A 23682-nucleotide genomic window follows, 5' to 3' on the forward strand; every position below is an offset into this window, starting at 1 on the left:
ATCACTGTCTGGACAAACCGAGGCAGTAACGCCGAAATAGAACAACACCTACAATCGGCACCAACCACCATCGACACATATGTACGAGAGCGTGGCCTCACCTGCTCCCCCTCAAAATCGGAGCTCTTTCTATACCGCCACAAGCAACACGATTCAGTCGTTCCTCCCATCACCCTTACGCTAGGTACTCAACCCATCCCAATAGTATCAAAAATCCGAGTGCTAGGGCTAGTTATCCACTCTCATGGCGCGCACGGAGAAGTCATAAAAACTCTCCAAACACACGCTCAACAGACCACCCGACTGATTCGCCGCATAGCGAACCGCCGGGCTGGCTTACGCGAGGAAAAGACGCTTCGCCTCACCCAGGCTTACACAATAAGCCGCACCGCATGTGCTCTCCCTTTCCTACCCCTTCGACAGAAGGAGAGAGATCGAGTAAACGCGCTCCTACGGAGTTGCACGAAAGCAGCTCTACGCCTTCCTCCCAGCACATCCAATGACCGACTCCTCAAACTCGGTGTCCACAACACCTTTGAGGAACTCAGAGAAGCTACCTTCACGGCACAAATATCCCTTCTGTCTAACTCTGAGCCTGGCCGCACTCTGTTATACCAATTAAGCCTAACCCCAATTACACACCCTACCGAGAGGGTCCCCCTTTCTCCTATCCTGCGCTCTAACCTCAACATATCCCCTGTCCCCAAGAACATGAACCCTGAGCGAGACGGGAACCGCCGAACAGCAAGGGCTCTGGCCCTCCACAAACAGTGTGGCAAGGACCATGAGGTGGTCTACGTGGACGCAGCGGAATATACGTCAGGCTCCCGTATGGCCCTGGCGGTAGCTGACAATCGAGCAAAGCTTCTAACCTCCAGTTCAATCATGACCAATTCCACCACAGAGGCAGAAGAGGCAGCCATCGCGCTTGCTCTCATCTCTTCATCTGCCACCAAAATTATCACTGACTCCAAATCCGCCATTCTCAACTATGCCAATGGCTACATATCCCGCACCGCTGCGCGCTTACTACGCGTCTGGCAACCCCGGCGCCGCATAACCCTAATCTGGACGCCAGCACATGCTGGCGTCCCCGGCAACGAGGGGGCTCACTCCTTCGCCCGAGGTCTCACATTCCGGGCAGTGGGAGCCGAGCCCCCTGTACGGGCTGGGGAGTGCCTGCTCTCCTTCCGTGATATTCTCTCGTACTACCGGGACAAACGAAGGCAATACACACGCCCAGCCCCATCCCTCACCATAGAGCGGGCCGCACACTGGCGTCGACTACAAACTCGGACTGCTCCATACCCCATACTACTACATGCCGGATACCCAGACCAATACCCCTCAACATGCAAACTTTGCGGCAAACCAGGAGACTTCCTGCACACCCTCCTCACATGCCCCACCTTCCCTCATCCCCCATCACCTGCCGTGGCGGTGTCTTACTGGGAGACTCTTCCGACCTGCACTTCCGCTCAAGACCAGTGCCGGATCATCTCCAGTGCAATAAGAAGGATTGCGTTTCAAGGACTCCCCTTCGCTTTGTAAGGGTGCCCCCTCATAGTAAGGGAGCACTCAAGTGCCCTGTAGGGGGCTTCGCCCCCACCATTCATATCATTGGCAATAAATGTTTCTGCCACCACTACCTAGTCGTCCGAGAATTTTCCTGGCGTGCTCGTGAAGGCAGCTGGAAGAACGAGTACGTTGTGCTCGAGGTTCAGCATTGTTTCTCGCATATCTCAGGATTGTTTCCTCGCATATTCAAATTAAAATCCGATGCTAGCATGTCTGCAGGCTGTGCGTAAGTCGTACTTTACGAACTTTCTGACACATATTACTTTGAGAAATTCAATTAGTTCAATAAGGAACTTGCGCTAGGAGGACGGCCAACAATGATGAGGATGTATTCTTTGCTAACGGATCCGCCACTTTTGCGGCCACCCGGACAGACCTCAAGATGCCTCAAGTGGCAGCTGGAAAAGTGCTTTGTACTTCAGCTACCACAAAACAGGTTTTTCTCGTATATTCGAGTAACAATCCCAGGTTATCGTTCCTGCAGCTTGCGCGTAAGTCTTATGTTATGCGTTTTCTGACGCAACTTAAGTTTAAACATTACTTCAATAAGGCGCTTGGCGGACGGCGTAGAAGGACGAGGATGATGTGTGCTGCGCTCCCATCCAATAAAGCTTCGACTGGGGCTAGTTGGTATGGCAGCCTACAGTATGGCGCAGCAAGCACAACGCTGCACTTCCGCACACGTGCGTGCGCGCGTGACGTACAGTGCGGTCCACTGTTAAAGGGAACACTAATGTGCGGCGCTCACTCTGTCGGTGCTGCAGCTGCATGTACATGCTGGAGCTATGTCAATGCACTGCACCAGCATGTACAAAGGTGCCGGCTCCGCCATCGAGAAGTCTTCTGCTGCAAAGCGGGCTGATTGTACGCTTGGCCGAGGGGAAAATTCGCAAGGGATTGACATTACCGTGTTCCCTTTAACAGTGGACCGCACTGTACGTTGCTTGTGGTGGTGGTGGCGGTGGTGGTGCTCGTGTAACGTCGTGTAACGTCAGTTGGGTTGGTGGTACTTACCTAAAATCCGCACCAGCTTCACTCTGCCGCCCCTTTCACAGTGTGGAATGGGGGGCGGATTTTTGTATTTTCGTGTACGCGTTCTTTCCTTCAACGAAAATGACGCATTTCGGCATGTATGGCCTGCGTGCCGAATTGTAGGAGCAAGAGCATTTGTTCGGCCACATGACCTTTAGCTTCATCTGCTGTTTCTGTTAAAAACGGGCGAATTAAATAAATAAATAAATAAATAAATAAATTAACTGTGTGAGATGGACTTCTGCAACGTCATCGATGACGAGAAATTAATGTGTTGTATATTGCAAATGCCTACCAGGTGCCCACCAGCGCCACGTGATGTTCAACCTGCATATATATGTGTTTGGGCAAACGAACGACGCTTCTATCTGAACCTGAGAGGGCTCTAATGGTGATAATGTAGCCAGATTATGCTTTCTATGCCGCTTTCGTTCGTAATATAGCTTTAAAGCTGTCTTCGGCTATATAGCTTCGTAGCCATCTAACCATAACTACAATATAACACAATTGCAATTACTTAATTACCTACCTTTAAATTTATTTATCCCTAGAATTGTAGCTATTTAACTTGAAGCTTAATGCAGCTTTAACCTGCCTTCGGAGTATCAAAATAAGTCTTGCACTTTGTCACAAAATGCGTGCTTCCACAAATAACTGTTTTGTGCGATAGTCACTGTTTTCTTGTCAGTTTATATATCTCACCCTGTAGCAGTCCGAAAAAGACTCGCAATATCGACAGGTAAAATAATAAAAAAACGAAGTTTGTAGTATAGCTGGCGTACTCAAAAACGACAAGTCAGAAGCGCTATTAGTAAAAACGAAAAAAAAAAGAAACAGGTGGGAAATGAATCTCAATCAGAATATCTTTGGAATTATGTCGGTAGAGAAAGACACAAAAGAACGTTGTCAGTTCTTTCGGCTTGAAAGTTAACTTATGCGACCTATGATGAACGTGTATGATGCGTTACTTTGCGTGCGTAAAACGATTTTCAGCCACTGCCTGCGTGACTGTAAATTAATGCGCCTGCTAATTACCTTCCTTTTTTTGTCTGACTCACAGCTACACCAAGATCTCAGAGCGCATTCGACGCAGCGCACCAGGGGAGTTCCAGTGTCAGGTGTTTTGCGGCGGCGCCCAGTGCAAGTACGAGGCGGGTGCTGATTGGCCGGCACAGGATTGCGCCATTACTGGCCTCTACTCTCATTGGTGAGCACACGGCAAGGCCTCGCTAGGCCGTGGCCTGCTTGCAATCTTAGCTTAGGTATGACATCACGTGGCTGTGTCGCCGGTTTCGCTTTACTTTTGCCACGGTTATTGGGCGACGAGCAGCTGTGCGTAGCGCATAAAGGTTCTCGCAACGCTACCTAGGGGGGAAATATGGCGCCACTGTCTATGCGAGTTTCCCAACGGGTGCTGTAACGTCATGGAAATGACCGTACAAGGGTGTGCGAGGCTTGTGTTGACTGTTGTTGAGCGAGGCTTCGTCTAAAACGTGAATATACGGCTACACAGATATGGTTTTCATAAAATAAAATGTCGATACGAGGCTTTCATTCACCTGTGTTACATCTTTCAATGGGCAGGAAGAAGGGCAACTGAGGGGCTCAATTTTTTAATTACTGCCATATGAAGCCAAGTGATAACGAAGCCAAGGAAAACATAGACGAAGTTATTTACAGTTTTGATGAAGTATAGAAATGATAACCTAAAAGAAAGCTAAAGTGGACGAAAAAAAAAAGAAGTGGCCGCCGGTGAGCACCGAAGCCACAAACTTCGTATTAACGAGTGCGACGCGCTACCAATTGTTCTACGGCGGCGTCTGTACTAACGTCCACATTCTTGGGTAGTTATGTGTGTAACACTGCTGCCTGCTCACAAAGTTCCCGTGCCACGTGGCGCCATCCGTCAAAACGATGTTCCACATCCGTTGCGATAGCCCCCGATTCAACACTTAGAGGCGTCGAACTCGACGTAGCATATACGCTATGTTAGGCATCACAGGGCTAACTGAAAAAAAAGGAAAGCACCCCATGCATACAGATAAAGGCTAAGAAAAGACGGGGAGGTTAACCAGAATATATCTCACCCTACATATAGCAAGAAGCTCAAATTCCATCTGAGCTCAATGGAGAGAGACTAGCAACAAAAAGAAAGAAAAAGAAGAGAAAAAAACAACAACATCGTACAAAAGGACAAATGACCTGTTTTGAGACATCGATCGCGCACCACTTTCCAAGGGAGCTGCGTGAATAATGCATGAATAGTGTATGTAGCGAGCAGAAGGGCATGCAGCTGGAACACTTACGAGGCATTCGTAATCATGGTCGTCTTAAACATTACCCCAAATATACTACGCGATGAATTGGCGACGCCTTGTACGGCAATATTTATGCCGTCAATGATGAGGTTCTCATTTTTTCTTCCTCTCTTTTTTGCTTGCTCAGTGCAACACCTCGTTGCATACGGAATGGAAATTGATGACGGGATGCCTCTTCGCCAACACGACGAGAGAAGCGATTATACTTTGTATATGTTGTGAAACAGGAGCGATTAATCCGGCTTGACCAATACAAATTTCCAAGTCGTTACGAAATTGCAGGGAACGTTGCCTTGTAGATGAGATGGCGCGCGAAGCTCACGAAAATGAAGTACGATGGCGACGACCCTTGGTTTTAAGCAACCTCTGCGGCCGAATGTAGAGACAAACTTGGTTCACAAATAGTGAGGAAAGTTCTACACTATACGCTACAGAGTGTAACAGGCAATTCATCACACCTTTCGAAACCAGCCGCTCAATTGAGAGAAACAATTTATAAACTTCGGATTGCCACAGCCTCTTACTTCTTGGACAAGATTGAAAAACACCGACAATGCTGGGTCTTCTTGTGAGGAGGTTAAAGAAGACAGAACATCTGCTATTGCACTGCAAAAATGATTATACTCACTGTAAGAGGCTGATAACGAACAAGTGCGGAATCATGTTGGTTGTCTTATGCTTTGCAGGATCACCGACGATATCCTGGCGATGGCGAGGCCAAACACGGAGGCCATCTTGCGCTACAACATCATACAACAGTTCAACGAGTGAGTAGGCCACGACGGCCGCGCTTTGATGGGACAGAAATGCTAAAACACCCGAGTACTGAGATTTAGGTGCACGTTAAAAAACCAAAGCTGGTCCAAATTATTCTCGGATGGCCCTCACTACAGCGTCCCTCATAAACAGTGGTTTTGGCACTCAGAACTTCATATGTTAATAAATTTTAATTTTAATGAGTGAGTACTCCTGTTGTGGCCATGTGTGAGGTATCGGCCCCCTAAGTGCAGCGTTCGAAAAAAAAGTTTACTCCAACTTAACATAAGAAGTTTGTTATGTTAACATAACAAATTTGTTATCTTTAGTCGGAGTAAACCTTCTTTCAATCATGAATTTATCTTGCTTTTGGAACATTGTTGCGTGCAGAGTTTTGTTGGGCTCGCATACGAATGTGGCACGATAAGTGCTGCACGCAATCCAAACTGTGTTTATTCAGCCACTGAGTATCCTGATTTGTTACTAGTCGCTGCAGACGCGTTTACATATAGAAGCTAAGTGCAAAAAATCTTTTTTCCACAGCGCATCCATTGCACAAAGAAACTTGCGCAAATAATATCGAACATGGTATTTTGCTTTGTATGGGTACACAAACTATTAGATTGTAAGCAATTAAGCAACTGTAACGTAACAATCAATCAGCGATAAACGACGATCACACCGTAGGCTTCACTCACCCACTCACTCACTCACTCGCTCGCTCGCTCGCTCACTCACTCACTCACTCACTCACTCACTCACTCACTCACTCACTCACTCACTCACTCACTCACTCACTCGCTCGCTCGCTCGCTCGCTCGCTCGCTCACTCACTCACTCACTCACTCACTCACTCACTCACTCACTCACTCACTCACTCACTCACTCACTCACTCGCTCACTCGCTCACTCACTCACTCACTCACTCACTCACTCACTCACTCACTCACTCACTCACTCACTCACTCACTCACTCACTCACTCACTCACTCACTCACTCTCAGCTTCGCAAGCGAAGTGAGTCTTACATCATACCGCGCGTAACGTGCTCGCCGTTAAGAGCCGGACGCTACCTAATAGCAGCAGGAAACATGTCCGGAAAGCCTGCTTCGCTTCCGGGGACAAATGAATGGAGGCCACGAGTGCTGCGAGTGATCGATAGACCCGATCAGTGGCCAAGACGGCGCGTGGCGAGACTTGCCGGACGTACATGGCACTCCGTAATGATGTCAACTTCCAACATGCCTTGCACGAGCAACAGCCCAAATAGCAACAGGCTACTTAGCGGAAAGCTGACCCACCACTACAGCAGTCAAGTTCCCGCCGTTCTAATGCATTCCTCTGGCATCTATTCCTCGGCGGTCCTGTGGTACTTCCTTCATTGCGCACAGTGGCATGTTTGAACCGCGTTAATGTATTCCCCAAAGCACATTTTCGGCTCTTGTAGTCTCCCGGGAGCTGCTTTGCTTATGACTTTATGGCCTTATGACTTTCCTTTCAACCATATTTGGGGCATCTTTCGTCGCTTTTTTTTTTAGGGAAAACGTACCCTGTAAGTGTAGCCCTGGTACAATTGCGCCGTTTCGAAGCGTTCTTTGCAATATCAACGCCGAAGCTGCAAAACGTCAAACGTCTTCTCATTTCTGAGTCGCGAGGAGTCAGAACCGAGTCTTACCGGAAAAGCGACACAAATGTGAAAATACGAGCACGAAGAAGGACAACGAAAGTACTCACTCACTCACTCACTCACTCACTCACTCACTCACTCACTCACTCACTCACTCACTCACTCACTCACTCACTCACTCGCTCGCCCGCTCACTCGCTCGCTCGCTCGCCCACTCACTCACTCACTCACTCACTCACTCACTCACTCACTCACTCACTCACTCACTCACTCACTCACTCACTCACTCACTCACTCACTCGCTCGCCCGCTCACTCGCTCGCTCGCTCGCCCACTCACTCACTCACTCACTCACTCACTCACTCACTCACTCACTCACTCACTCACTCACTCACTCACTCACTCACTCACTCACTCACTCACTCACACACTCACTCACTCACTCACTCACTCACTCACTCACTCACTCACTCACTCACTCACTCACTCACTCACTCGCTCACTCACTCACTCGCTCACTCACTTGCTCGCTTGCTGGAATTGAAATACTCGGAAAAAGTGGGGACACGATTATTCGGGAAGTGCTTGAGGCTCATCACACTCGACGAATTGGTTCAGAATGAATTCGCGACACATAAATTAATCTAAGAAAAAGTGAATGCGATTTGATAAGAAATCCACCGTGGCTTCTGGGCATGTCAGAACGGCAAGGTAGTATACATTTGTGAGCCTTGCGGAATAGGAACTAGATTACAGCGACAGACACTGGAGCTAGTTGGTAGGGATTCATGTTAGAATAAGGAAGGCGTGGAGACACGGACGCAGGTAGACGGAAACGAACAATACAAGCGCGAACTGTCAACTAAAAGGTAACATAGTGGCGAAAAAGAAGGTAGACACCAAATTTATCTGCGCTTGCTCAAGAATGGCAGCGCGACGCATCAAACTTAACTGTGCAAGCTCAGGAGAGGCAGCACCATCCGTTTATCAAGGACAGGCGCAGGCATACGCGCAAGGTAATTGCTTAGGCATGACATTTCATCTTCACGTAACATAGCCGAAGGATGGCTTACGCATTCACTTGCACTATTATTGATATGCCTAGCCTCGACCATAAGACTCGCATCTTCTCTCCTTTGCCTGAATAATAAGGCATTGCCATCAAATTCTGGAGCGCATTTACGATCGCGGCGTTGCATCGAAAGGTTACATGGGGTTCCTCCGGTTGAAGACCTTGTATGCTCAATTAATCTCTGACTGATACGACGGCATGTTCATTCCTACATAAAACCAACTGCAACTGAAAGGAACTTTATATAACTCGTAAGTGAGTACCTGTCCTGCCCTCTTCGTTGAATTTGTTACTACTTCGTGCTCCTCTTTTCGTATTCACGAACGTGTACAAACTCGCCCAACAACTACCTTGCAGAGGTGACATTGCATAAAGCGAACACGATCGATTCACTGCACTTTCTTGCATCGCCGCCCCCTTTTCTTGCGTGTGTACCTCTGCCTCGTGCCAGGCGGTATTGTGAAAAGCATAACAATAAAGAGACAAGTAAACGGGTGACAGCCCTCGGCACCTGACGAAATTTCGGCACGAATTCGTAGGTGCGCTTCCACGAAGATATGCAGTCTTTTCTGTGCCGGCAGCCACGTGACTTCTACCACCACTCAAGTAGTATACTAACGACTGTTGCATGCCTCGCCGAGACTGTCGCAGCGGTCGGCGCATGCACAGAACTTCGAGCGCAGCACACTCAGCGGGCCATCCCGGCAGATGAATCGATAGAACACGTTCCTGAGTGCCCGCTGGCGACTGCGCCCGTGCCCGATTCAATGACGCCGAAGGGCAGCAGCACCGACGGCGTCATCGGTTTATACGACACAACGCTTGTTTCGTACGCTCTCTTCTTTGTGTTGTGTTTCGCGTGCACCCCCCAGCCCCCTCCTATTTTCAAGACGGACAGCATTGAATGGTGGTTTTTGTAAGCGAGGCGAAGAGGGGAGGAATGGTTTGCTGGTGGGGGGAGGTGTACTTGAACGCTGGTCCTGTCGCCGGAAAATTGGCAGGTAGATTGAAGGTAGGAAGGAAAGGAGGACGGGAAGAAAGGGGAAATAGAAGAAGGGGGTACTCGGGGGTTCGGAAGGGGGAGAGTTCGACGCCATCGGTTCCACGCAGGAAACACAGTAATCGGAAGTGACTTGACCCTATAGCGACTGAGGCCTGCTCGCTGGTCGATAATTTTTGCTCGAGCCATCGGTCGTGAGCTCACACCGCCGCTTCTTGGAGGAGATAAAAAAAAACCCACAACAAATGGACAAGCTTGCGCTTCGTCTTGCTCGTTTTTCCGTCGATCAATGTCGGCGGCACGGAACGAGGATGTCCGTTCCCTCCGCCCTCGACACCCTCTGTGTTTGCCACGCTGGAGCAGTCGCGGGTTTGGGTGAAGGTCAGCAGGTCGATCTTTGCAGTTGTTTTCTTTCGTTTCGTTTCGAACTTCGTTTCCAGCGCGCATTTTTCATTCCTTCGCGTTTCCTTTGCTCCTTCTTCGGGAGTTCACAGAGTGTGCCGCCAATGTTTTGAAACCGCTGTCCAATCGCCTGCGTCGAAAGGGCACGAGCGACCGGATGTGCAGACTTGTTTCGCCTGTGTTTCGACGACAATTTTATTATTTATTTCTTAAACGACTCACGGCGCGCCAGAAACGGAGGCAGGTGCAACAGCGTGAGCAGGTTACGCAGATCGAAGTTTGATTGCGTGCCGGCGGTTGTTGTGCTCAATATCTCGCCATCGTCTACGCCAGGGCGTATCTGCGTCTCAGATGTTCGTGTGCGTGCCGATCATTACGGCTCGTGATATTCTTTAAATTTTTGTTTATTGTGTCTGCGTCGGATGTCTCTCCGGGCAACCGTCTCTCTAAAGAAAGTGAACGGGTTATGGGACCGTATTCTGTGGCTGTAATTATACGAAATAATCGAACGAGTGGAAGCATAAAATTGTAGCTGCAGGCGAATCTTTTCAATGTGTTCCCCCTGGAAAGTAAACGTACCGTAAATTTTAATAGACAATTGATTTGCGCTGAACGTATATCCAGTGATCTGTTATGGACCTATTCCTCGAACCATACCCACGGTTCTCCCCGTATGCTCGGGAGAGCTGGCGAGTATAGGAGGCGCGGAGACGAAGATATGCCAATTACGCGCGTTCTCATTCGAAAAACCGAGCTACGCTTGTGCCAATATGTAAATAATCCCATAAAGCTTCGGTTGTTAGCGCTGAAGTTTTTTGTTTGTTGTTGTTTCTGTATGCCTTGTTGTTCCCACCGTTTGAAAGCGAGAGTTTCTTTGGCAACTCTTCCGTATTTCGGCGGGGATTCTGTCAGGCTGTTGGGCCTGTCGGTATCTCTGTCGGTACAACAGTCAGTCAGTCTGTCGGTATATACTACTTGTGGATATATATATATATATATATATATATATATATATATATATATATATATATATATATATATATATATATATATATATATATATATGGGTCATTCCATCTCAAGTGTACTCGGTGTTTTATCGACCATCTGCGATTCTGCTGAAAAAAATCATACTGGTTTGCCTCAAAGTGCGAAGTAATTATTCAAGCGATTTTTCTTAAAAAAAAATTTTCTAATGCCCTGAGGACGCTTTGAAGGTTGCGCACACAAGTGAAACTATGCCAGGTAGAAAAATTTCTACAAAGTTATTGCTTTGACCTGTTACTGCGAATATTTTTTTAAATAGTCGCCAGACGGTGCTCTTTCGTGACTATTGTCGTTTATTACTTTTTGTTTTAATTTACATAATTTTTAGCCGTAAGAAAAAGTCGACAATTGCCCCTTTTTTAACATTTTTTATAAAAGAAAGTAACGTTTCCATGAGGAATATATTCACAATAGGGACTTGGTATGTGTGTATACTAGATGATAAAAATATTCGTATAAGAAATAAAGCCTAAACTTTTGCTTAATGTCATGGTAAATATGAAACAAATTACGTTCTGACTCAATTTGTGGCTTCATTTTCACTATGTAGCATTCCAAGTAAAAATATGGCATAGTCGGCATTGCATAGTATGCTTTGCTGTCTATCTATGTACAAAGATTCAAAAGATTAAATTTTGTTTTAAGCGAGAAAAAAATTTTTGAACTGCACCATCACAAGGTTGCGTGGAGCATCTCTTTGCTTCGCCTTCACTGCATAGCACGTCGGTCGGTGTTTCACTCTCGCTCATATTACGTGCTTCTTCTTTTTCTTTTTGAAGACAAGGTCTTTTTTGGTGACTTCAGGTTGATTTGCGGTTCGTGGGGACTGAGTTTCTGGCCATTGTCATCTTGTAAGATTAGATACTTGCAGGCCTTCTAGTGCACGTAGGACAACAAATAGGCGTCTGAGTTAAGCTTGGAACGCAAAAGATGCAGAAAGTTAGTGTGCAACTATATACGGAGAAGTTATAACGCGTAATTCTTAAAAAATACGGCGCAATAAATTCGATCAACATGCCACCAGTCACTAAAAACGCGCCAGAACAGGAACCAGAACTGTGGCTTTATTCAACGAACAGGCGATTTGTGGCGTTCTGCTAAACCTAAAACAACGAAAAAGGCCACTGGCCGGCTTGATACCTAGAATGTCTGCGAAGCGGCTTTAAATGTGTGGTTGGAACACGTATTCGTATCGTAAACGCGTCCCGCGATGCCACGCACCGAGGCTGGGAAAGCGACGTCAAGACGACGGGAGGAGCGTGCATTACGAACAGACGATAGGTGTGTCGTCTGTTACTGCTCCTCTTTATCCCAGGCAAAGCTACAGCTGTCACAGAAGCAAACCGGCGTTCATGTTTACAGTTTCTTTCCGATGATCGAGGTGTGAAGAAAATGTATCAAGTCGACAGACTGGACGACAGTTTTGGTGCGTCTTCAGCATCTGAGAATTCAGGTACATGGATTTGCGTAATAATTCATGGCACGTTTAAACTATACGATGTCTCTAGTTCATGTATTTCCTCTCCAGGACAAGGGGTGATTTTAACGTCATTGTGTTGCCGGATGCATATAAAAATGCATCTTTTTCGTTCCAAGCTTAACTCAGACGCCTATTTCTTGTCCTACGTGCACTAGAAGGCCTGCAATTATATAATCTTACAAGATGACAATGGCCAGAAACTCAGTCCCCACGAACCGCAAATCAACCTGAAGTCGCCAAAAAAGACCTCGTCTTCAAAAAGAAAAAGAAGAAGCACGTAATACGAGCAAGAGTGAAACACCGACCGACGTGCTATGCAGTGAAGGCGAAGCAAAGAGATGCTCCACGCAACCTTGTGATTGTGCAGTTCAAAAATTTTTTTCTCGCTTAAAACAAAATTTAATCTTTTGAATCTTTGTACATAGATAGACAGCAAAGCATACTATGCAATGCCAACTATGCCATATTTTTACTTGGAACGCTACATTGTGAAAATGAAGCCACAAATTGAGTCAGAACGTAATTTTTTTCATATTTACCATGACATTAAGCAAAAGTTTAGGCTTTATTTCTTATACGAATATTTTTATCATCTAGTATACACACATACCAAGCCCCTATTCTGAATATATTCCTCATGGAAATGTCACTTTCTTTTATAAAAAATGTTAAAAAAGGGGCAATTGTCGACTTTTCCTTACGGCTAAAAATTATGTAAATTAAAACAAAAAGTAATAAACGACAATAGTCACGAAAGAGCACCGTCTGGCGACTATTTAAAAAAATATTCGCAGTAACAGGTCAAAGCAATAACTTTGTAGAAATTTTTCTACCTGGCATAGTTTCACTTGTGTGCGCAACCTTCAAAGCGTCCTCAGGGCATTAGAAATTTTTTTTTCAAGAAAAATCGCTTGAATAATTACTTCGAACTTTGAGGTAAACCAGTATGATTTTTTTCAGCAGAATCGCAGATGGTCGATAAAACACCGAGTACACTTGAGATGGAATGACCCATATATATGCGCATTCTTGGCCAACCCTCCGGAATAGATGGCACTTGGACACAATATGTGCACAATCCTTAAGTGTACGTACAGTTTTGTTGCGCTTCTCTGTACAGACAGACCTGTCATCGCCATTCTTCTTCCGACAAGCATCATGTGCCCTGTAGTTACAACTCTGCGTAGACGTCTCACATCGTGCAATTCATTTGATTTGGTGTTTGTGCTTCACGATACCTTGTGAGTGATGTAGTGTATAGACATCAAAATTACGTGACCTTTGTGGTGGATAACCATAAACATAGCTTGATATTACACGTTACATAGAATGAAAGTAATAACAACAGTACGCGTCGCATTCATTTGTATAGCACTTAACTAAGCGCCACACTAAAGATTCGCTGCGCATTGATTCCAGCATATTGTTCGGGCCTGCATACTTGCTTTTCGCTGCACATTGATTCTAACATATTGTTCGGGCCTGCATACTTGTTTTACCATGTTCCAACACCAAGTTTTCACTTCCTCTTGAATATTTTTGTCTTTTCAGCAGAAATCTACTGTAAGTAACCTTTTACAACCACTGGTTGCCTCGTTCAATTGTAGAAATATACTGCGTTTGTAAAATTCGATAGAAACATCCCATAACTCTGTCAGCAGAGCAAATTTCCCACTGACGGAGCTGATCAAGGCGTTCGAAGTTGCATGGCAACATCGGTAGCGTCAGCTCGGAGCCACCGTTTCGGCCAGCGGACATGGCAGGATTGCCAATGAAATATATTGCAGCCCTGAAAAAGATACGCTCACTTGTCCAAACGGCTTGTCGAAGGTCTCCCCACGCTCCCATTTGTTCGTCTAAAAAAATCGCGACTGCATACATTCAAAGCTCGAGGAGTGTTTCTTATGACCGTACACGTTTAGAATTAGAACTAGCGGGAAAACAACCGAAGCTGTTTTTCCTTTTGAGTACATTCAGGACATGACGCGCGAAGTTGTTTGCCGCGGCCGCCCAAACACCGTTGCCGCCGTGTAGGCCAAACTACGATGAACACAATGCCTGTCACTATTAGAAAAGTTTCATGCCTAACGAGTGAACATAAATTATACGCACGCAAGAGAAGCAATAAACAAAAGCAAACAAAAACAAACGGCGATTAAACATCAGCTTGCGCATGCGTATCCTGATATAATTACTAGCTGATGACATTTCCTTTGCGGACAGGGCGATAGATGCATGGTCGGCTTACACACATAGGCCACCATGTCGCTCTTCCATAATTTCACGTGTTTCTTGCCCTTTGTGTGTATACAAGATCTAATTAATCGTTAAAATTTGGTGTACACGTAAATGCATGAAGACATGCACACAAATGCGAATATTCACGCAACGTTTTCTTTAGTTACCATGCGCACTCACGTAACCTCACGTTAACACGGCGGTCAGTTTTGGTTCACATATGCACCACATTGCGCAGGACCGCCAAAGGCTGATTGATTGATTGATTGATTCGCGGGCTGCAGCGGTCCAAACCAGCTCCGGGGCTACGAGGGGAAACTGCAGCGGATTGCCTCCGGATTAACTCTCTGACTACTCGGGGTTTCATTAACGTGCGCCTAAAGATCCAAGTGCACGAATGTTCTTGCATTTCGCCCCCATCGGGTGAAAGCGGAAGGCCGTACACGCCGCGTTGATCGTCCATCGAACATAATTCCTCGCGTGTTTCAGGCTAGGAAGTCGAAGGCACACTAACTGCTAGGTCTCTGGAGTGCACTTGTACAGCACCGTTTTGTTATTATTATTGTTATTATGCTTATGTTTCGCTTCAACTTCTACTGCACGCATGTTCAACCTCCCCGTGCGTCGTGCTTCCGGGACGATGGACGAACTGCCGACAGCCACGGCATTCGGTCCGTCTTCAACCTGCAGCTGCCCGGGGAGCACGCCCACTGCGGCAATCCGCTCGAGAGCGGAGGCTTCTCCTACGACCCGCAGGACTTCATGGACAACGGAGGTATACGTGTGTGTATATATATAGCATGTACTATACGCGCGTGACGTCCTCGCGTGTGGAGTGATGCGCCGCGTAAGATCCCTCATCCACGAGGCGCTATAGATATACAGCGACTGCATCGCGAGAAAGCGCGCACAACGAATCCGCCTTGTTGGGTGGCGCGGGCGCCGGGTTGCGTGCAGTGCTGGCCGCGTGGTTCACTGAGGATTTGTGTAGCGATCCGGCGGCTGTCAGGGGCGGCAGTATGCCGCTACACACTCGCGCTAACGCCGTCAGGATAACGAGCGGTTCAGGTTGAGAGAACGCGTTCTTCCACTGGAACGATTAAAGACACCTATACAGAAACAGGAGGGACGGAACGAACGTTAGGCTATCAACTAGTGGTCACTTCAGTCATGCGCGCAGGTAAGAAAAAAAAAGTTGTAGAAATTCTATTTCTTGTTCAAATTCGAAAGCAATTTTTTTTTTGAGCAACACGTGTTTTTCGACGGTATCCGCAAGAGATTGAAGGAGAGGTTTCTGGGGTGTACTCCGTAGCACGAGAGCGCAATAAGCAAGTGAGCATGACATCTGTTTCCACGTCGCGAGGGCAGCGGAAATATCGAAAAATACGCTCAAATTTATAACGTCGCAATGACGTACCTTCATTATCGTACGGTCGCTAAATTGACAAAATGAAAGTTTGGCCCCTGCAAGTCAACTTTCTTTTTATTCGCCCCATTATCGCTGCTGAAGTCTTCGGCAATTAAGAGTTCCTTGACGCGTCTAAGCTGATAGTTACATAATGCATATGTGATTCATATATAAACTGTGCGAATACTACAGAAAGCGTATGAGATCACATATGATTAATGAACCCAGTGCGGAACAATTTCAGCAGGTAGATTTTATTTCGAGCTACTTCGAACCAGGCCTGTATAAATCACAGTTTAAGATAGAAGAAAACGGAGGAAGTATATATGGCATATACTGAGTCGTCACTCTGTTTTCTAAGCATACTTGCAATTGAATTGATGTAGCTTGATTTTGTAGTCATGTTTATTCCTTTACATGCGGTGAGGACAGACGGCAATATACTTGAGTCAACTTATGTAAGCTTAATTGCCAGAAATAGGTACGCTATATCAAACCGTGGCTCTAGCCATTTGAATGTGTCCTCCCTTCCCGTTAACTTAAACAGCCGATTTCCCTATTTGGCTCCCTGCTTGAAGAAGCCATGGACGTTCGTCCACATAATCTTAATGTCAGTGGCATTTTTACTCTAACAATAGAGTCAATTCATCTTTGTAAACTTCACGTTAACTTAAACAGCCGATTTCCCTATTGGCTCGCTGCTTGAAGAAGCCATGGATGTTCATCCACATAATCTTAAAGTCAGTGGCATTTTTACTCTAACAATAGAGTCAATTCATCTTTGTAAACTAGCCTCATTAACGAGGGAGACTTCGTACAGTAACCGGACAGAGAGACAAAACTAAAGACTACCCCCTCCCTCTCCTCCTCCCTTTAAAAAATGAAAATAAAAATAATACCAATCTTCTGAGCTTACCAGGGTGGCTTCAGAAACGATGCCAATGCATAACTCCGGTTATCCACTTATTCATAACAGAGATTACGGCTAGAGAAAAGGTCAACTTACAGAAGCTCAGCGTAACAGGGGGCAGACTGAGTGATGATCGCCACCAAGATCTGCGTGCTGTTCTGCCAAAAAAAAAAAAAAGCGAAGCTGGCCATCAACGCGGAACTCAAGGTACAACATAACTATACCTATTTTAGAGTGGATCGCTAAAACGTGATCGATGTACTCTTGGACGAAGCAAAGTAAACGCGGGTGTCAAGCGCGAGACGATATAATGATGTGAAAACAGAATGTGAAACAGACTGACTAGACCAGCGAGTTTAGACAGCGGCGCTTATTAGGCAGCGCAATTGCCGGCCGGTACACGCCTATATACCAAAACCATCACTATACCGCCACAGTCGAATTACGCTGGGCCCGAGGGCGGCCCCGGACATTGTTAAACTGTGGCGGCGTCGAGAAAGGTGAGCCACGCAAAACTATCAGAACTACATGGCAGACAGCCTTAGGTTAAATTAAAGTGGATGTTCAAGTCGCTCCTATGTACAGGCCGCAGGAGCGAACCTCTTTCACCGTGGTAAAGAAGACAGAAAGACAGAAAGAAAGAAAGAAAGAAAGAAAGAAAGAAGGAAAGAAAGAAAGAAAAGAAAGAAAGAAAGAAAGAAAGAAAGAAAGAAAGAAAGAAAGAAAGAAAGAAAGAAAGAAAGAAAGAAAGAAAGAAACCGTGGTACTGCCGTTCCCGTGAGTCAGCGTTATACTACCCCGAGTGAGTGAACAAGCAATCAGTGTCGGCGGACGATCGACAACAAAGGCAGCTGCTTCTGGCACGAACTCGATTCATCTCCGCTGGGGCAGCAGGCGTCCGCTTTCGGTCGTGCACGGCTTCCCAAAGCGAGGAGAGATGACTAGGGGAGAGGGAGGGGGGGAAGAGATAAGAGAAGATCTCCTGCGAGGAGGTCGTTATAAGCCAGAATGGATACGCGACCCTAATGGACTCCGCATATATAGCGTACGGGGGCTAGACGCACAATGCCGGTGCGGTTGTGTATAACGCATGCATGCACCGACCATATTGCCTCGTCTTTGCGGGTCAAGTAAGGAGCGAGTTGGGGTTCGGGAAGAATTGCTTCAGCGAGAGAGAGAGAGAGAGAGAGAGAGAGAGAGAACGCGGTTATGTGGGTTGCGAATGCACCTAGTCGTGCAGCATAGGGCTTCCGGATGCTGATTAATTTTTAGGACCGCGCTTCGCGGCGTGAGAGGTGATGAGCAGTGTGCCGACGTTATATAGGGACGAATGAGACTAGAGAATGGACCTTGGTATGACTCGGTGCTGAAAGGTATTGTTACGGAGTGATCAAGCGTCTCGCCTTCAGTATGACCCATAGCGGCGGGTTCGTCAGCGCGCCCCCGTTTGAACATCCTTGACAGACGTGCCCTGGCAGTGAGCAAAGGGCTTCGACGGCGGTTACGCTTCGACAAGAGCAGAGGCTAGAGTTACTGTATATGCTACCTGTGGTAGCATATACAGTAACTCTAGCAGAGGCGTGCTGTCAGTGCCACCTCGCGATATTTTCAGTGTATACCACTAATCTCACGAGCTGCGTACGAGTGACATTACGCGTTTTTTGTCTTCTCTACGTTTTGCTTATTTTCTCTTTCTTGTTGTCTACATGTCGCAGTCGCACTGTCCTTTCCAACCAAGGGCAGTACGACTGTGCGATATGTGCTAATACACATACATGTGCTGTAAGTATGTACATACGGGCAAGGGCTCGTGCTCGTTGCCCCACAAAAAGCGGTGTGGATGATTACTCCGCAAAAGTGATGCAATGGGTGACGGTCCCAAGTAGTGGACCATGCTTCCGTTGGGGCCTGTATGTAGTGGCACTGATTGTGTGACTGTGTTCGTGTGTCTAGTTCCGTGTTAATATGTTTCATTCGTATTTGTTTTTTCTTTATTCTTTGTCTGAGTAAGATAATTGGTGGTTTTCGTATAGCTGGCCTAAAGAGGACTGCCTGCCTGCTTTTCTCCGTTATAAAAAGAAAGAAAGAAGGAACAAACGGTCGCACCGAAGACGAAATAGTGATTATCAACAAAGAAAACCATTCGAAGAGCCCACAACTAGTTTAGCCACAACAATGTCAATAAATGTAAGACATCATAGCACTGACGTAATAATTTCGACATGGGCTCGCGGCCGCAAAACAACCCTTCTTGTTGGTGTTTCGCTCACATTTTTTTTTCTTTAAAGGCGACGTAGCAATGACGTTGCTCGAAGTGTGACTGTATATGATTGGAAGAAAGTGAAATAAAAATTCCGGTGCCTTCGGTCTTCGAAGCACCCGATTACCCGTCGTTTCGACACCGTAACTGTGGTGCACGCCCAACGTAGCACACAATTTTCGAGCTGATAACCTTTCCCTCTCATCGAGGGGTCCTTATTCGCGCACTCATCATTTGTGGTTCTCTCTTCTTCTCCCTCCCCGACACGAACTACCCGATGGACTGCGCAGTGTTCTTCTACAACTTCGGATGGTAAGCACGATTTCCGACTCGCATGCCTTCTTTTGCCGCCCTTACGAGAGTTCAAAAAATAAAAATATATATAGAGAGAGCAAAAGAATGATAATTAGGAGGCACGAAGGTTAACCAGGATTAAGCCCAATTGGCTACCCTGTACTGGGGGAAGGGAAAAGGGGATCACAATATTAATAGAAGGAGTGAAAGTCCAGTGTTAGTGTCGTCGAAGTAGTGAAACATTCTCAGCATCGTATCGCAATCGGTCACTCAGTCCAGTTGCCATGAGCAATCGCAGCAGCGCTTTTGTAGCTTTCGGTAGCTGCGATACGCGACGCCGTTATACATGAATAATGTTCAACGAGAAATAGCCTTCGTCTACTGGTTCATTGCTGTGACCTTTCATTTTGGGAAGGTTATAGTTATCACTGTTTCATTAGGATGTTGTTATTTAAGAGATTCCGAACTGTCTTGAACGCAAACAATCTTTATATACCGATGATATCGAGGAAACAATGGTGTAGCGTCATCAGGTAACGTGCTGTCAAAACGGTCAGGTCGTGACTAGAAGAACAACACATGATGCTACGGATGATATGCTAGCAATGACGTTGGAGCACAAATAAGTACAACTTGCAGCGGTTTGCAAGCGCCTCAAGATAAAGCTTTACTTCTTCAGGTTTGTGATTCCTCTATCGGAGCACGTCGGAAACGACTACCGAAACAGCGCTGTGGATAGATTTGGCATAGTCGCTAATTTGGGGTAGTCTTTATGCTCTTCGCACAATATTTGCCGGTTCACGTTGGTTACTGAAGAGCTGGTTGAAAACCGAATACTGACATCTAGCGGCTGATGGAACCCCCCTAATTTGTCCTACAGCGCTAGCGGGGAATTTCAATGAACCCTACACCGTATACTGTAAATACAGGAAAAAAAAAGACCACAGTAGAATAGTTAGTTGTTGAGCCAGTTGGTCTTTCCTGTATGTTCTTTTCTTTTTTTCGCACGACTTCTGCTCTTCCCTTTGTAAGACCACAGCAGCTTATTCTGACTATTCCATCATCTAACGAATGGAAAGAACTATGTCCCATAAATTCGTGACGCTTCTCAAGTAGGGTACAATATTCATAACCGAATTTTACAACTATTATACGGGTCAGTTCTGCCCCGTGCTACACACCGAAGTCGCACGAATGCGGTTGAAGATACGTCGCGGTCCAACCTGACGGAAATTTCTATAACTGTCCCTGCAAATTACGTACGTCCATCTTCGTGACGTCACAGCGTGGACGGACGTCAAGGCGCCGATACTGAAAATATCGGCGCGTCTCGCAAACAATGTTTTGGAGCGTGAAGGCACAGCGGTCAGAAACAGTGCGGTTTCGTGCGCGTAGCTTGTACTGAATTCTCAGGTTGTCACAAAGTATAGTTAGGTATATCGCTAATTTGAAAACGGCTAAAAGATATGTGTTGCCAGCCATTTTCCAATCGTCATTACACACACACACGCACACAAAGAGATAAAGAGGGAGAAAGAAGGAATTAAAGGCAGTTTGCTACCCTTCAGTTTGCCACCTTACACGAGGCGAGAAAGATGGGCGAATGGAAGAAAGAGAGAGAAGACTGGAATTAGATAAATCGCGTGAACCAAGCCTATATACATACAGTCGCGCATTCAAGTATGTCGCCTTCAGATTCTGTATAGAACAGCTCCTGCGGCTTCCCGGGCTCATGATCGGTATGGCCGGACTTCCAGGATCAGTGCTTCAGAGAAAGGTCTACCGTCCAAGGCACATTTCAAAGTCTGGCATCGTTTGTCGAAGAGGGAACATTAGCGCAGGGGATGAGCGATGGTCTCTTCACATCTGCACTGATCGCTGAAGAAGGAGTGAGCCATCTTAATGCGATAGCTGCATGAATTAGTGAAGCTTATACTCTGTGCCACATCAGTCACAGTATAGGGTTGCGTTGATCCGTGAGGTTTGGTGGTAACTGCCATCGCGAGTGAGGGATCGAGGCTACAGAAGCGACGATTGGAGCTGTGCGGAGTTTACCATTTAGCCAACGCGATATTAGGCGCGAAATAGCGAAGCTGTTTTGCAGCGTCCAATATTAGTAAGGTGTGCCGGCGCTCCGGCGTGGACACAACGGACATCGTTATCGGCAAGGTGGTTACAAAGATATCACAATATCCCGGGAGCCACTGAAATGTTATGTTAACTCCTCTATCAGAAGCACAATGTCAAGTTTCGATGATTTGGGACACCAGCTAGGTCAACATACCCGCGGGGTAACCTTCGCACGTGTTTAAGGGCTGCCTGATAATCGTACAATACTGATCATTTGCAAGGTGGGTCTTTTCCGAGATATTCCACCAGAGCACCGACGAACGACGACCTTAGATACTCTGAACGTTGTGTCGTCGGAATAAATGAACCTTATTCTCCTTTTAAGAGAGGGTAGGAGCTGGGTGGAGAGAGGGAGGTCTAAGTACTCCAGTCCCAGCAGGCGTCCGTCACCACATTATGTGTCTAGAAGCCCGTCTACCAGTCGTGGTAGGCCTCCGCTACCTCCTCAGCCTACCTCAGGACTCGGTCCTGTAGGGTGGGATCGGAGCTGAGCAGGGCAGTCTCCCACAGCTCCTCGCTACTAATTAATGGTTTGAGCGTGCGGGAAGGGAAGTTTTGATGGGGCGTTGCCACATGATATGGGAGAGATCTGCTATCTGGACAGGGCAAAAGCGACACTTGGGTGTCGGGTATGTGGCGGGAAAGAATAAGTGCGAAGTGCGCGGGGTAAGAAAAATGGGAGTTCGTAGTTGGCGCCACAGTATTTCTCTCTGGTGCGTTCTAGGCTCAGAGAGAGGTGTGTACATTAGGCGTTGGTGTCTGTAATGCGTGCGAATTTCATGGAATATGATGAGGGTGTATTCATTGGTGTGTTGTTGGGAGTCATTGGGTTCTAGAGTTAGGCCCATATTTGCGGCCACTCGGTCCGTGAATCCTCGAGCAGCGACATGAGCCATTTCGTTGCCGTGGAGTCTTTGATGTGCTGGAGTCCATACGAGAGCGATGTCGTTTTCTGGTGGGTGAACGACAAGTAGACAGTGCGCGAGGTTGTTAATGTAGCCGTTACTGAAGTTCCGGATAGCAGTCTTAGAGTCACTAATGACGACGTTGCAATCGGGTAGCCCCGATTCGAGTGCAATGGCGGCCTCTTCCGCTTCACCCGCCGTGATGGTCTTGACTGATGCGGAACAAACAATGTTGCGCTGGTTGTCTACGATCGCTTGAGCACAGCGCTGTTTAGGGGTGTATAGGCTGCAGCGTCCATTTAGTAGACTCCTTCAGCCTGTCCATAGCTGCGTTGTATCACCTTGGCTCGAAGTTTGCGGCGTTTGACGTGAAATTCGGGGTGCATGTTTCTGGACAGGGGCTGGATGTGGTATTGGCCGTGTATGTTCGGAGGAAGTTGATGTCGCTTGCTCTCGTTGAATGGCGGAGCATGATGAAGTTGTCTCAGGATCCCACGCCCAGCTTCAGTGGTGGTGAGTCTGTGGTATTGCGATGGTAGATGTGCTTCGGTTAATTCTTGAAGGGTATATCGCGTGGCCGTGGCCATCACCCGTTGTGTGGATGCTCTAATTGGAACACCAAGAGCCGCTTTGTGTATCTTGCGGATCAAGCAATCCACAGTATCCTCTTCCTGCCTAGAGAGTGAGAGATACGGTAGTGCGAAGGTGATTTTGCTCAAGACAAAAGTCTTGATTAGCTGAATTAGCTCCTTCTCTCGAAGCTCTCCGTGTTTGTTGGAGATCCCTCCTATCAGTCGGAGCGTACTATCTACCGTTGTTTGTGGTGCTTGCAAGGTATGCTGATTTGCTCGGTTGCGTTGGAGGTGTAATCATAAGACCCTTAACCTGTCTACTTGGGGTATAGAGTGCCCTTCAATCGTGAGTTGGATATTCGGGGGCGAAGTCCTGAAGCGTCTCGTGGAGCGCAGAAGGGGAAGCTGTGATTTGGTGGGGGAGCACCTGATATTCAACTCGTGACCTGCTTGTTCGACCTGATCGATTGCTGCTTGGAGGGTGTCTTGGATGTGCTCGTCAGAACCTCCGGTCATCCACAGCGTAATATCGTCCGCGTACAGTGTGAATGTCAGGAATCTTCTTGAGTGTAAAAGCTAAAGGTCGCATAGCCAAATTGAAGAGGAGGGGGAGAGTACTGCCCCTTGGGGCGTGCCAGTGCTTCATAAACTTA

General features: G+C 46.9%; 1 protein-coding gene across 1 annotated transcript in view; it reads left to right on the forward strand.

The window, feature by feature from the left end:
- The window catches only part of LOC135896118 (protein tyrosine phosphatase domain-containing protein 1-like), a 117857-nt gene that overhangs the window by 59731 nt on the left and 34444 nt on the right, over positions 1-23682 (forward strand). The window contains exons 2-5 of the mRNA XM_070520963.1: positions 3671-3817; positions 5615-5695; positions 15210-15325; positions 19419-19440. Coding sequence (XP_070377064.1) covers positions 3671-3817; positions 5615-5695; positions 15210-15325; positions 19419-19440 — 366 coding nt within the window. The remainder of the gene's footprint in view (positions 1-3670; positions 3818-5614; positions 5696-15209; positions 15326-19418; positions 19441-23682) is intronic.

Source organism: Dermacentor albipictus, chromosome 6 (genome assembly GCF_038994185.2).
Source record: "Dermacentor albipictus isolate Rhodes 1998 colony chromosome 6, USDA_Dalb.pri_finalv2, whole genome shotgun sequence".
Lineage (NCBI taxonomy): Eukaryota > Metazoa > Arthropoda > Arachnida > Ixodida > Ixodidae > Dermacentor > Dermacentor albipictus.